The 16,088-nt window shown below is 40.3% G+C and overlaps 1 protein-coding gene across 3 annotated transcripts in view; it reads left to right on the forward strand.

Annotated features, from left to right (window-relative positions):
• Positions 1–16,088, forward strand: part of ccbe1 (collagen and calcium binding EGF domains 1) — a 103,912-nt gene that overhangs the window by 62,066 nt on the left and 25,758 nt on the right. For all 3 annotated transcript variants that reach the window (XM_030149521.1, XM_030149519.1, XM_030149522.1), the window contains exons 7-9: positions 478–586; positions 694–833; positions 6,486–6,521. In XM_030149521.1, coding sequence (XP_030005381.1) covers positions 478–586; positions 694–833; positions 6,486–6,521 — 285 coding nt within the window. The remainder of the gene's footprint in view (positions 1–477; positions 587–693; positions 834–6,485; positions 6,522–16,088) is intronic.

The following is a 16,088-nucleotide window of genomic DNA, read 5'->3' on the forward strand; positions in this document are numbered from 1 at the left end:
CTGTTTTTATAAACACTGTGTCCTGCACCTGGGACTGAAAACCTCTGTCCAGAAGAAAGGAGCTGAAATTCACCTCCTAAAGGATGGGAGTCATTATTCAGAACTGATGAAACCATCCTCTGGACCTGTTTAGTGGACAGGGAGGAGGGACATGACTGGGACTGACCAATCAGGCGACTGGACCATCTGACTGTTTGATTCAGTGAGTTTCTGTGCAACTGAGGTCTGAGCGAACAACGGCACCAGGCAAAAAGAGAAAACAGACTCAATAAAGGAACGATAAAACAAAGTTTGAATGGTTCGATCCATGTGGAAGTGTTCCAGTTTTCTAAGGCAGTGAAGGCGCTGATGGCCCTTTTTACACACTAATGCATCTAAAATCTCCTGTTATAGAAAATATATTGATCTTGGCTCTGCTCTTCAATTATGTCTAGTTGCTTTCACACTCTTTGACTTTTTCCAACGTCCTTTTTTAAGATGGCCGTGCTGTCAAACAGTGCTGATGTTCCCGAGCAAATGACCAGTGAGAAGATCTTGACATCGCCTCTATTCTTACCCGGGCCCCCAGGTCTCCCGGGTCTGCCAGGTAAGATACAAAGAGGTCCAAATGCACGCCAGACTTCCAGGTACTTGCTCATAGATCTGTTGTTGTCTTGTGATTGCTGCTTCTAACATCAGTCTGGATGGTTTTAGGAGATCCAGGACCACAGGGCTCTCCAGGACTTAAAGGACAGACGGGGCCACCTGGATCTCCTGGTCCCAGGGGGTTGATGGGACCCATGGGACCCACTCCAGACCTGTCTCAGATCAAACGAGGCCCTCGTGGGCCAGTGGTCAGTCGATGTACTATACACCTTTTTGTCATTTATTTTACACAGTTGTTTTTAAATCAGTTGAAGCAGATGGATACATTTAGGCTGTGTTCACACTGCAGACAAATGTGGCCCAAATAATAATAATAATAATAATAATGGATTAGATTTTATGTAGCGCTTTTTTAGACACCCAAAGTGCTTTACATAATTGATCCATTATTCATTCACTCTCACATTCTCCCTCTGGTGGTGGTAAACTACATATGTAGCCACAGTTGCCCTGGGGCAGACTGACAGAAGCGTGGCTGCCAATTCGCGCCTACGGCCCCTCTGACCACCACCAAACATTCATACGCATTCATACACCAGTGTGAGTGGCACTGGAGGCAAGGAGGATGAAGTGTCCAAATCCAAGTTTTTTGTCCATATATGACCTGTATCCGATCTGTTAAAGACAGTTTGAACAGCACAAATCTGATTTTTTCAAATCCGACCCAGGACACTTTCATATGTGGTCCTAAATCTCAATTCGATTCAATTCAATACACTTTATTTGTATTATATTTGTAAATCTAATACCTATCTGATATTTTACAATGTGACTTCAGTTTGAACGACCAGGTCACATTTATCCGACTTTTACATCATTGAAATACAACTAACATCCCAATTCTGTGTCCCAGGAGGAGGAGCGGAGGGAAAAACATATGTATGTAAACACAGTGCATGTCTGTGTGGTCATGTATTACATCAGGACCTCTTTTGTGCATGCACGTCACTTCAGGGTTGCATTCAGTTCACACTCAAAACTGATAGAAGTCGCATTTAATGTGTAATATGAACAAGCACATAAAAAAAATCTGATTTCACCCAAAAATCAGAATTGTGCATTCAGACCCGCTGTGTGAACGTAGCCTTAGTCTGACTTGTGTAAGAAACCATTTAAGTCAAAAGCCTTCAGTGTATGTGAAGATGGACAGTGTGACTGTTACCTCACACTGTGCAAAAATGAGTAGAGTTACCTGTGCGATACAGCAGAGATAAGGGCACATCTATCTGTCTATCTATCTATCTATCTATCTGTCTGTCTGTCTGTCTGTCTCTTTTTCTCTCTCTCTGTCTCTCTTCCCCCCCCCCCCCCCCTCTCTCTCTCTCTCTCTCTCTCTCTCTCTCATCTGTGGTTTACAGCCACATGTCTGATGGATTGGGATCTGCAGTAGGGCTTCGCAGCTATAAATCATTCCTTTTATAACATCAGATATCGTATTAAAACAAGCTGATGAGAAAGATGATCATATGAACATAAATCAGTGTCGTGAAATCTGTTTAAAAACAGAAATAATATTTCAATAGACTTTATTGGTTGTATACTTTCTGTTCTTAGTTTGGTTGTAGAATAAGAATGAGGAGGCCAGATTTATGACTTATCCTGCAGTCAGTCACCAGGGGAGACCAGGGTCTTTTAGCGTTACTTTTGGAAGACTTTCACAGGATCTGTCTTTATATACATTCTTTACTGTAAGTAATTAAGTCATTATTGAGGTTAGTAATGGTATATGTAGCTATACAGACTAATTATCTATCTACCTGCCTCCCATACAAGGATATAGAAAACTAACTGCTTTTGTCCTTTTTTTCTATTTCCACAAGATTATCTGAATTATTATGAAGGCCAACACAAAGTTCAGTGAAATCCTGAGTAGCTCATTTTACTACAGTCATTATTCCAGATGTTATAGAATTTTCACTAAAATTATCTAGATATTTTAGTGGTGTTGCTTGGTGGGACAGACCCCAGGAGAGCTGTGATGGATTATTTAAAAAAAAAAAAAGACAATGAAAAAACCCAGCACCTCTCACATTGCATCCGACACATTTCAAAAAGACATCAATAATTGTGCAACACTCTGTTTCCCTCCTATCACGCACCCTCTTACAGAAATCTGCAGCATGAAAAAGATGACACATGGTAATGGTAATAACAACAGAGAAAGCTGAATCCATTTACAGCTTGGGCTGTTTTCTTTGGCTCACTGTGTTTTTGTACTGCGCCCATTCTTGCCTGAGTGTGTAAAACTTTTGTGTTGACAAGTGGGCTCCGAATCAAAAATGTGCAGGATGTGGCAAAAACCTTTTTAGATCTAACTTCCCAGTATTTATGCAGTCCCGTTATTGATAAATCAGACTATCAACGCCTGAAATCGGTCGTATCGTAGCTGCGTGATGCTATACCAAGAGGTCTGGAATACTGTTTTTACAGGAAAAAAATGTGGGTTTTTTACATGCGACATTTGGCCATTTGCTTTAATTCACAGCTCCTTAGATTTAACAGCCTGTTGGTGCATTTTATCAGTCCATACACTGGAAAGTCCTGACTAAGAGGTTTGGCCCCAGGGCACATGTGTCTGACTGCATGTTAAGGTCACAGGGATGATGAATGTAGGAAGGTGAGTGACTCCGACCTGAACACTGGCAATAATCCACGTACATTATCTTCTGACATTTTTAATGATTCTTCCAGGGAGATCAAAAGTTTCTACCACTGAAGTGAAGTTACTCAGTAATGGCCTGGAGGCAGCCATGTTAATTTTCAAGCACCTTTTTGGCAAAGCACCGTGAAAATGAGAAATGAAACATTTTAACTTCGGTGGAAAGCAGAGAAACCACACAGATGCCTTCATCTTGAATACACAATCAAAAGGCTTGTTTATGCATAAGGGCTGGACCAGTGTGTTAACATGTATGAAGCAGTCATTGAATATGATCAGTATTATGTTTTCATTAGTGTGGATGACCCATAAGGACCCAGTGGTACTTCTGTGGCCGGTCCCAAATGAATTTCTCTCCTAACTTAATCTTCCTTAAGTGATTTATCCCCATTTATTGCAATATTATCCTCATCCTCATCCTTATTTTTTTATAATTCAAGTTTTTATTAGAGTTTTCACTTGGATCACGAGATTCATACAATGTTGCTTAATGTTAACATTGAGGGCTTCTGTACATACTTGAAAAGTATCAAAAAGAAATGCTACAAAGCGTGGAAGGTCTCAGGAAGAATAAATAAATAAATAAATAAATACATGAGGGCAGTAGTCGAGCTGTCATCCTGCTGACTGTCAGTCATAGTTGTGTCAGACCAGAATGCCTCCCAAACTGCTGCTGTGGTTCCATCCCTATTGTTAACCTTCTGAAGCACACATTCTTATTCACAGTCTGTATCATCCTGTTGACCCATTCTTTAAACTGTGGGGCTTTAGGGGTTTTCCAGTGTTTAAGAATAATCCGAACTGCTACTGAAACTCCAACCATGATAACAGAAAATGTTTCGTTTGATACGTTAGCTGTCTGTCCTTTTTCACCAAGTAAACACAGCCTTGGACAGACTGGGACGGTTCTGTCCAACCAGTTATTTAGAGTATGAACTACAACCATCCAGAAACGTTTGATAATTGGACATTCCCAAACGTCAGGGTTATTATATCAGAAACAGAGAAAACTAAAGAAAAAGTGACTTTTTCAGCAAATCTCTCATTAACTGAACATAAACCCAGTGTGTCCATCCACTGGCATTGATCCAACTCCATGGGTTTGACTGGAGAATCAATGTTGGAGAAAATGACGGTGTTTCCATGGTAACTACGGAGCCTCTGAATGTCCAAATAGGACAATTCACACCCTGGACACACTCTGAACAGCTGCTGTCAGGCAGACACAGATACAGAACAATAAAGAAAAGGACTAACAGATTCCAGAACAGTTTTTACCTAACAGCAGTCACCACACGCAGTACTGAAAAACCCTGATGTGCAGTATGTTATATAAGGGATCAGCGTAATAACAGAATGTGTGCTTGTGTGTGAGTGATGGGTTTATGCTCTTTTTTTTACCTGTTTATTTTAGCTGCTTTTATTTGTATGTTTATAATATATTTTATACATCATGTACAGATTGGATGGCACTTTTAAGTTTTGTTGAATCTGTTACAGTGACACTAGAGATATTTTATTCTATTGTATTGAGAGAACAGGTCACCTTTCACAGTCAGCCATGTTGCACTGCCATGTATTTACAGTAGGTCCAGATCCAGCTTCTTCTCTTTTTTCACTTTATAGTGGATAATCCCCAGTGCAGGGTTCCTGCAGGGTCTTAAAAAATGTTAAGTCTTGAATTTACAAATCTACATTTAATACCTTAAAAAACTATTTAAAGGTAATACATTTGATATGGTAGGTCTTAATTTGTGTTGCCATAAACTTGTTCATTGTATTGTACTTAAATTTATTTGAACCTTTATTTAACCAGGAAATTGTTCCATGACCATGGTGCAAAATAAGAGAAAGCTGCTCTACCAAGTTCTCGGCAAATCCTGGGTACCTGACAGAGCAGCCATCTAGTGTGCAGGTGTCAAACATGTGTGCCGGGGGCCAAATCCGGCCCGCCAAAGGGTCCAATCCGGCCCCTGGGATGAATTTGTGAAATGCAAAAATTACACTCAAGATATTAACAGTCAATCCTTTTACTTCAGGGGCCATATAAAGTGCGACTTTAGTCTGAAGTGGGTCAGATCAGTAAAATACTACCATAAAAACCTGCAAATAATGACCATTCCAAATTTTGCCTTTTTGTTTTACTGTAAAAAAGTTAAATTACATGAAATTGTGTACCTTTACAAACTAGCCTCTCACAAAAAATATGAAAAATTAGAAATGTCCTAAGAGAAGTAAGTGTAATTTTACCAATATTCTGCAAGTTACTAAAATATTTTGTGTATTTGCAGATCCATTATGATCTGTAAGTTGTAATGCATATGTACAAATGATAAGCAGAGGCAGAATAGAGTTAAAATTGCACTTATTTTTCTTAATAAATTTCAGTTTTTCATGGTTGTTCATGTTATTCACATTTTTAAAAGGACAATTTATAGATGTAAACGTTTATATAATGTAATTTTACTTTTTTCCCTATAAAACACATTGAAATGTTTGGAGTTGGCATTATTTCTGTATTATTATCTTATTATTTCACTGGTCCGGCCCACCTCAGATCATATTGGGAGGATGTGGCCCCTGAACTAGAATGAGTTTGACACCCCTGATCTAGTGGAACGAAAGTTATAGCAGCTGTGTGTGAGTGATAGTAGATTACATAAATGTGAAGGGAGTTTACCCAGTATGGCTTTGCACATAAAGATGTGTGTAAATGTGTCTGTAAAATGTCCAAACTGCACAGATAGCAACATTAGTCGACTCAGTTCCACCTGTTCCAACCTGACAATTTATACTGAAATTAGGAACCAGTTATCGCTAACTCTGCAGCTCCTGATGAGAAATGACTCGGAACGGTGGGAATTAAGTAAATTAAAGAGTAAATTACATCTTCCTAAATTCTAGGAGTCACACATTTTTGCCAGTATGGCTGTGAAATAGGCATTACATTCTGTTCTAAATAGTGTTAAAAAGTCTTAAATTTAACTCGTCGAAACCTGTAGGAACCCTGTCAGTGTTAAGTTGCATTATTGTCACCTATTTGTGTAGAGTTAATGTTCCCTTAACTACAAATGCAGTCTGCAACTGCACCACTAGATGACCCCAAAGATCACAAATTCAACCTTTAAAGAAATAATATTCAGAATAGACTTTCAGTATTATTTTTGTTTTTATTTTACAGGGGCCTCCAGGAGCACCAGGGAAAGACGGCTTAAAGGTGAGGACATACCACATTTAGGCTAAACCCCAATTCACCCCTTGGCCCCTCCCCCTTACCTGTACCTTTCTGTTTTGCGCGTACATGTGAAGGGGTAGTGCTGTCCTGATTGTCAGTTAGTCGGGGGGGGGGGGGCTAAGGCGGAGGGCTGTGTAACCCTCAAAACTGAGATTTTCCAGGACCACACTATGAACGAAGGGGTAGGAAAAATTTCCCATAATTCTGTTCAAATCATTGGCAAGATGGAGGCAAACACAGCAAAAAAAGTTCAGCAGTGTGATGAAAGAAACACACAAATGTACATATTTTCTTCGTAAACAACTTAATCATTTGATCAACCGTTTAATGCTGTTTCAGTGTGTTATAGATCGTGTTTCTGTGGTTTATAGTTGATAGCCACAAAAACATGACCAAAGCCCATGGAACAGAGACGGTTACAGTTACTGATGGCCAGTGTTGGGAATAACGGCGTTAAAAATAACGGCGTTAAAAATAACGGCGTTACTAACGCTGTTATTGTTTTCCAGTAACAGGTAATCTAATTAATTACTATTTAAAACGTTACAAGGCCGTTACCGATACCGACAGTAAAATGTGGTGCGTTACTTTGCACTGATATCAGCTGTTATCCGTCCTGGTTCACTCATCCAGGCACTGGAGGTGTGACATTCGCGGATGAGTCGAGTCTTTTGAACGGCTCTTTTAAGTGATAGGAACTGATTTGCTGTGAGTCGTTCTTCTATTCTAATCCCCCACACTGCCTTCATGCTTCACCTGTGTCCATGAGTCTGAGTTGTCCACGCTGCCTTCACCTGAATGACTGATGACATCTACCAGTTTGAGTTGTCCCAGGACAACACAGGCACCTGAACGCATCTATGTGCTAACTTAGGGAAGGAGTCATAAGAGTCTGACTGACAGGACTGAAGACATTTACTGCTGGATCAGGGAGGAGGAGATGTTAACGACTGAAAAAAAAAGCAGATGTGGGATTAACTGGAGGAGCATCTTCTTCTATAAATGCAAATCCCCTGAGGGGTGAGGTGGAAAAGCCTGGCCCTGCTGGACCCCAGCCGGGCCCTGGTGGACCCCAGCCGGGCCTTGGTGGACCCCAGCCTCACCAAAGTCATGGTATAGAAGCTCTGTTTAGTGGGAACATCGGTTCCATCTGAATGAGTATTTCATCTAAGACAGGACTAATATTATCAGACAGAAGTCGCCTAAAGATGCAAAAGTTCGATCACCTGTCTTCCTTAGCTAAAATTTGCCAAAGGACAAGCAAGAAAGGCAGTAGAACCCACAAACTGCCTTATTATTTCAGGTATATATTTAGTTTGGTTCTCACTCCAATAAATATAAAGTTCAATGCAGTACCTGTCTGCTGTTCTACTCTATGAAACTGGCCCATGAAACACGCTCAAAAATCTGTTTTCTTTTACATATTTGAAGGTTTTCAAAAAAAGTAAGGCAATAATTACTTTCCCTGGTAACTAATTACATTTATGAAGGAGTATTTCTGTTACAAATTCAGTTACTTTTTTGGGAAGGTAAGTAGTAACTTCAGCTAATTACTTTTTTAAAGTAATTTGCACGACACTGCTGACGGCATGGGGAATACTTCTGGTAACAAAGTTTTTGCATCTTTTTGTAGAGGCATCGATGACTGCTGATGACCTAACAGGTCATGAAGGGTTGTCTCATTTCATAGAAGAGTATTTCAACCCCTGACCCTTACAGCTCTGTCTCAAGGGGTAGTGCCAAGTGCAAGGGCCAAGGGGTAGGGGTACAGCAGGAGGGCCAAGGGGTGAATTGGGATTGGGCCTTAGTCTTATTTTTTTGTGTATTGTACTTCAACAACCTATTTTTTTACAGTAAAGGTTGCTTTTAGGTCCTACTTTGAAGGCTCCAGTCTGTAGGCACAACAGAAATTGAAGTTGGCTGTGTAGTTCTTGGCTCACTGAAAAAGGGCCTTTTGTGATCAAACACTCCAGAGATGATGCAGAACAGTTACCGACCTGATCCACTTGGCTCAACGGGCAGCACCATATCTGCCAAAACAGGTCCAAACAGGAACAGAACAGAACACACAGGGTACCAGGAGGACTCCCAAACTGCCTCCTGGATGCTGCCCGTGGTGACAAGTTTCCACATGTTGCAAACAGGAAAGCTGCTCTGCCAAAACAGAGATTTGCACGGTGTTCTTTTTGGTCATGATTAGGAAGATTAGAAGGGTTATGTAAGAGTTTAAAGGAGTCATACAAAAGTGCAGGGAGTGATGACAGAACTCCAGTTCTCAACTGAAAACCACATCCAAGCCCAGTCCCATCCCTGAACCCTTTAGATGTTAAAGAGATAACAAAAGAACAAAGAGGTAGGACCAAAGTAACAGTTTACATAAGCATAAATACAACCAAACTGTCTGGATTAAAGGGTCGTATTTATCTGAACTCACTTTTCTTAGTCTGTGCTTCATTTCTTTGTGTATTTGGACCCTAATAGTTCATACAGTTTGAATTTGAACCCTCCAGCGGCTGCAAAACTGTCTTTATATTTTGGCAAAAATCCAGTGGATTTTTACAACCCATTTTAATTCCTTCTTAATTTTTGTTATGTCACGACATTTGCACATATCGGGTCCAGACTTCCAACAAACATTTCTCCAGTTCGACATAATTGTTTGTCAGCAGCAGCGGTTGTAGTAAAAACTGAAATATGTCCAAACTTGGAGCTGATTACCTAAAATGTTCAGTTGTTGGTTGAACAGGACAGAGCAGCACAGACAACAACCTGGAGGGGGCGGGGCCTGAAGTGTCTCCTGTGCATTTAAAGGGCCAGCGCTCCAAACCACCTTTCTGGTGTCATTACTCAGATATAAAATCAGAATCAGAATTGCCTTTAGTGTCATTTGACAGTACAGAGTACATCAAACGAAATTGAGTTCGATGATTAGGGACATGGGGCCGCTGCTCCTCGTACAGAGTACAACTAGAGCGCTACCACAAAACCTTTCTTCGAAAATTGCAGTGAAGAACAGAAGATAATGCAAAGCACAAATATAAGACATCATACAGTTTTCACACAGTACACGTGGACACATGCTGGAATTTTTTCATGGATTTGAAGGGAATTGGGGGACAGCGTGAACATTAGGCAGACAGCCGACGTGAAGAAAAAATGGGGGAAGGGAGATGCTTGAACTGTGTAATAATTGTGGAATGTGTGTGCGAAGATAAGAGACTCCAGTGGGTCATATTGTCCTTTAAGTTCAGTTCAGTTCAGTCTTATCAGTTATCAGTCCAAGCCCTACTGTTGTCCTGGCCATGGAAGATGTTTGGACTGCAGGGGGAGTAGATTTGAGAAGCACCTGCTGCTTCCTCAGCTCTCAGGGGAAAACAATTTAGGCCATGGGGGGAAACTGGATTACTGCATTAATTTAATATAACTTCATTTTGTTCTACCTGGCCTCAGCATTCCTCAGCATCTTCGACCAGTAAGGTCCTGCACAATCCCTCAATCTTCCCCGACTGCGTCACCGCCCGTTGTAATTCCTTCACATTATCACTCACCGCTCCAAAGTGCTTGTCAGTTTCCACCGACAGCAGCGGGGTCTCTTTGCATGCTGCTGTCTTGCTGATTTTGCGATAGATCAGGTTCATTCCAAGACCAATCAGAAGGTGTCCCGCTATCATAAATCCAAATAGGTAAATGTCCTCCACCGACAGAGCAGACAGACACACCACTCTCCACTTGTCCCAGGTAGATCCGACTGCAACTGTTCCATCAGGGCAGGCGGGCTCCCCAGGACCATTCTTCCTTGGTGAAAAAATCGTGTCAATTGCGCTGAGTGACCAGTTGATCAATTCCATATTTGCTCTTCGAGAGCTCAACAAGCAGGGATTCAAAAGTAAAGTAAGTCAGACAAGACACTGCAAGGCCAAAGCAGAGTGGGGAGGCAGGAAAAAGCAGCAGATAGCAGAGCTCAGAAAAACACGTCTGCTCTCTTCGAAGGACAAGGAAGAAGAGGGTTGAAGATGGACCTGTGGAGTTGAATGAAAGGTGCAGGAGACTTTCGTAACCAGTTTTTCCTCAGATCTGTCCATCCTCAGTCGTATCCTCAGTTTCATTCATCAGTTCGTCTGTCTGTCATTCCTCAGCTGAATCTCTTCCTCATGCTGAACAGTTTCTTAGTTCCATCCACCACAAACAAACCATGTGTTTACATTCAGAGTCAGGAGGAACTGGGCATCTGAGGAATTTTGTTGCGACATGCATTGTGGGAAACGAAGGCTCGTGCAGCCACCTGACAGCAGCAGCTACAGCGCAACCATATGATATTATATGGATGAAATAAACACAAACCGCTAAAGCGCGGAAACGGCTGGAGGAATATGCATAGAGGGAAGGGAGCTCCTGACGTTTCTGCCTCGTGTCTGTTCCAGCTGCTGCTGTCAGGTGGCTGCGTGAACCTCCGTTTCCACAATGCATGTCGTGACAAAATTCCTCAGATGCCCAGTTCCTCCTGACTCTGAATGTAAACACATGGTTTGTTTGTGGTGGATGGAACTAAGAAACTGTTCAGCATGAGGAAGAGATTCAGCTGAGGAATGACAGACAGACGAACTGATGAATGAAACTGAGGAGATGACTGAGGATGGACAGATCTGAGGAAAAACTGGTCACAAAAGTCTCCTGCACCTTAAATGAAGAATTCAGACCCAAGTATAGCATTTACAGTTTATGGAGACCACAGGGAAATGTTTGAAAATGCATAATTTTATTTAATAAAGCAAAATATCAATGATTTAAGATACATATAATATAATATACACTTTCCTATTTGTATGGCCTCTTTTCCAGTTGTGCTAATGTATGTCATACATGCACTCTAACATTTTATTCGTTGTCACATGGGCTGTCGGAAATACGTTACTCACAGTTTATGTAGATCCAGGGAAATGTTTTCAAATGCATAATTCCATTTTTTAAAAAAAGCAAACATTACTCCTTTAAAGCCACAGTTGAAGTAAAACAGCTTAAATGTAGTGTTAAAGTCTAGAAACACAAAAAAAACCCAAAACATGATAGAGTTAATGGGAAAACAGTTATCTCACTATTAAAATATGGAAAGCAAACCCATTGTTTTGGCTCCTTACGTGTTAAATGTAGATCACTATTACTGAATATGTAATTAGGATATTTTTGTTCTTAGGAAAAAATAAAAGACTCCTTTCCCAGAAACAAGGTGTTTTTATTACAATTCCTTATTTGCAGTGTAACCCAAAGCACCGATAAATGTGGGTGTGGTCAAAACATGTGCGTATAATCATTAGACGACTGCTTCCATCTGTTGCTTGTACCATTACATCTGTTTCCATCTGGTTCATGTACTGTCTTGGCTGCCCTGAGCTGGTGAGATGGACTCACCAACTGAATTTCATGAACTAGTGGGACCTTGATAATTTCTACCTGTTATTGAAACATCAAACATGGGCTAAGAAAGCTTTTCCCTGCATGCACAGTTAAAGGTAATCCATTTAACAAAGAAGTCGCAAGTCTTTTTTTTTTTTGTACTTTTTTTATTGGGTTAGGGTTTTGTACTTTATTTTTAATTGTTTTAATATAAGGCACAAAACAAACAGAAATGGTCCCAGGTCCATTCAGACATTTACAGACTGTTTACTGTCTACAGGTTGAATGAAAAAGTCTCATTTTTTCCCAATACTTCACACCCTTGTGCTGTTGTAGGCAGAGACTGTATGTCATCATTTCCATTAAATGGGTTTGATTGACAATTTTTATCACCAAGGAGATTGAGGGAGGGTCCTTTTTAAGCCAATATTTGGTGATGACTTTTTTGCCTGCAGCAAACACTGTTCTAAATAGATATGTCACTTTCCCATAATTCCTCTGGAGGAATGCTAAAAAACAAAGTAGCCAATGACATATGAAAATGAACCCCAAAAACTGAATACATCAGTTTAATCATCTCTCCCCAAAAGCCACCAACACCAGGACCGGAGCAGAACATGTGTGTGATCTGCCTCCAGTGAACCGCACTCCCTCCAGCAGGAAAAATGAACTCCAGAAAAATGGGATTTTCCCACAGGTGGAATAAAGAAACAGGCCAGACATTTCCAACACAAACCCCTCCATGATAGTGTAGAAGTTTGTAGTCCAGTTTGGAGACTTCCATCCCTCTGACCAGATCTCATTTGGTGTTTCCTCTTGCAGGTCCCTCTCCCATTGAGTTTTTGTGTGAAAATATATCTCATTGTCTTTTGAATTCAAAGTTGTATAAATTTAACCAGTGATGTTTCCGTTCCTGGAACCTTTCTAGGCGTCCACCAGTATTTGAATTAGGTGAGAGCGAGTCTCTGTTGTAGAACATTGTATTTCCTTTACAAAGTAATCACAGAGCTGGAGATATCTGAAAAAATCATGTTTACCAAGTCCAAATTTAAGAGAAAGGTTTTGAAAGCTGTCCGAGTCACAAGTCTTTTGAAGTGGAAAAGTGGTCAGTTCTTTGTGAACATGCGAGTACAGACTCCTGTGGTGTCCCTGTTGTCTGGTTCATCATAAGGATTAGATGAACAGACGCACTGGACAGGCTGATGGGAGGTGGTAAACATGTGTCCAAAGGTTGACGGGAATGTTTTTCTCTGCTTTTCTTTTTGAGAAGCCCAAGGCAGACTGTTGAAAAAGAGGCTTCAGCAGATGGTTAAGCCTCAGATTAAGGAAGCACAATGCAGAATCCATCCTGGTTACAGCGAGATTTGGGATTGCATTTTTCACATTTTTTTGCATTAAACCAGATTTGTGTTTGCTTTCTTATTTTGGGAATATTTATAGACAGAAAAGTCAGGAGTAGATGGCCTTGTTTGACTCAAATTCTTAATAACGTTCCCCTTATTTACCCACTGACCCTGATGCAGTCGCTACTGGACATCTGAACCAACCCTGGCTTCAGTGTCACTGACATGTGGACATCAGCAGGTGAGGCCACAAACAGGATAGACCGCACTTTCCAGGCTATAAACCACACCTGAATATAAGCCACACCTGAATATAAGCCACACCTGAATATAAGCCACACCTGAATATAAGCCGCATCTAAATATAAGCCGCACCTGAATATAAGCCGCACCTGCATATAAGCCACACCCACCAAATTTTAAAAGAAAAAATATGTGTTCATATATAGGCCTCACCTGACTATAAGCCACAGGTGTCCACGTTGTAACATGAGATATTTCCACAGACAGATGGTAAACAGACAGATGATTTAAATATTTATTTACATCCCTGAACTCAGGGCTGTCAAACTCATTTTTTTCCAGGTTCCACATTCAGCCCAATTTAATCTGCAGTGGGCCGAACCAGTCAAATAATAGTGTGATAGCCAATAAATAAGGACAACTACAAATTGTTTTAGTGCAAAAAATAACATTCATTTATGCCAATATTTACATTTACAAACTATCCAAACAAAAAGGATGTGAATAACCTGAAAAAAATGCAATTTGTTAAAAAATATAAGTTCAATTTTATCAATATTCTGCCTCGACTTATCATTTATACATATGCATTACAGATCAGATCTGCAAAGACACAAAACATTTAGTAACGGACAGAATATTGTTAAAATTGTGCTTAATTTTCTTTAGACATTTCAGGTTGTTCATATTTGTTCAAGTTATTCACATTTTATTGTTACAGGATAGATTGTAAATGTAAATATTTTCATAATTTAATGTTTTTGCACTAAATCAAAGAGAAAAATTGGTGTTGTCATTATTTACAGGTTATTATATTATTTTTGAGTTTGATGCCCTAACTTTCACTTTGCAGATTCATCCAGCGGGTCGGGTTGGACCCTTTGGCGGGCCGGTTTTGGGCCCCGGGCCGCATGTTTGACACCTGTGCCTTCCCTGCTTTTCTCCAAACAGTGGCTGTCACACTATGATGAGCTGACGCAGTGCTGACCTTGTATTACCTGTGGCGTCCTGTTAGGATGCTGTTTTCTGAGCTTGTGAATCTGTTTGGAACAGTTGAGTCCCATCTGCCTCCTGGACAGTGGATGGCTGTTCAGTCGGTGGAACTGGGCTGTTTTTGGCCTTAGATTGGACAGTGGTGGTAATCTGTCTGTGTGAGGAACAAATCTGAACCATCTGCCAAAACACTCCCAGCCCCGCCGTGACCCTGAGCGGCCCAACAACTGCAGTAGTCGGGTTAAATGTGTGGACGCTACTGAGCAGCAACAGGCTTCCAATCCAGCTGCATTTACACTTTAACCCTTTAACCCCTGACGTGTCTGTGGTGAGCGTTCTGAATGAATGATTTATTTTAAATATTCATAAAAATTCAACCGTTTGTTCAATAAGAAACATTTCAAAACGTGCAGATAGAATAGACCTTGTTCTTTCCACAGACATCTGAGCATGCTCAGTGCGACCCCCACCACAGAGCAGTGAGTGAGACTGACTCACTACAAAAATAATCTTGTTTTTTTTTTTTTTTTTTACACTGTTTTCTTTGTCGTTTTTTGTTTGTACTGTTGTTTACAGTGTTGTCGTGATTTTCCTTTTTATTTTTTTTACCGTATTTTTACGGAGTTATTTTTTTTGTTTGTTTCATATTTTTATTGATGTGTATACAAGACAATTAAAGGTCCATATCAGTACTATGGCACACTGATGTCAACGTGAACCAGGTTTGTAAACACCATTACTTTCAGATTTGCAGATTTTTTGGGAACAAATAACAATGAAACCCAAAAAAACAATACAGTAGAAAGAATACTAAGACATAGTCTGAATAAAATAATTAAACTAGTGACGTAAACATGAGAAAACACATAAATAATAATAAATAATAATGGGGGAAAAAAAGGGGGGGATTACATTGTCTCCAAAAAATCCATAAACTGCTGCCATTTATTGTAGAATTTGTTCAAGTTTCCCATTTTTGAATATGTAATTTTCTGTACTTTTAAAAAGGACATAACCTCATTAGTCCATTGTGTGCTGGAAGAGGGGGCTGTTGTAGATTTCCAATTAAGAAGGAGGTGGCGTTTAGCAAATTTTTACTGAGTTTTGATTGGTAACTGCTTTTTGGAGTTCAACCAGGTGCCAAAAAGCAGCTGGACTGATTTAAACAGAACACAAACTACTGGGCCCCAGTTCAGATCCTTGTTGTTCAGTGTGTTCCTGTTCACAGTTCATGTTCTACATCCTAAACCTCTTACTGATGATTCTGAGTGTCTTATTTAGTGAAAACCTGTCAAACTTCAGTTCATCTTTGTCTTTTTCTGAACACAAGTGCATAACTCACAGCAGCTTTTCTGACACTGAAACAGACACAGATTCACAGTAGCCCGTTTCATTCAACTATTGTCTCAGGGGTTAAAGGGTTAAAGCAGGGCTCTCAAACTCCTGTTCTTTCAGGTTCCACATTCAGCCCGATTTGATCTGCAGTGGACCCAACCAGTCAAATAAGAACAGAAGAACCTATAATTAATGACAACTGACAATTTATGTTTTTGTTTTAGTGCAAAAAAAACCCATTAAA

The sequence above is a fragment of the Sphaeramia orbicularis genome, chromosome 12 (assembly GCF_902148855.1).
Source record: "Sphaeramia orbicularis chromosome 12, fSphaOr1.1, whole genome shotgun sequence".
NCBI classification, from domain to species: Eukaryota; Metazoa; Chordata; class Actinopteri; order Kurtiformes; family Apogonidae; genus Sphaeramia; species Sphaeramia orbicularis.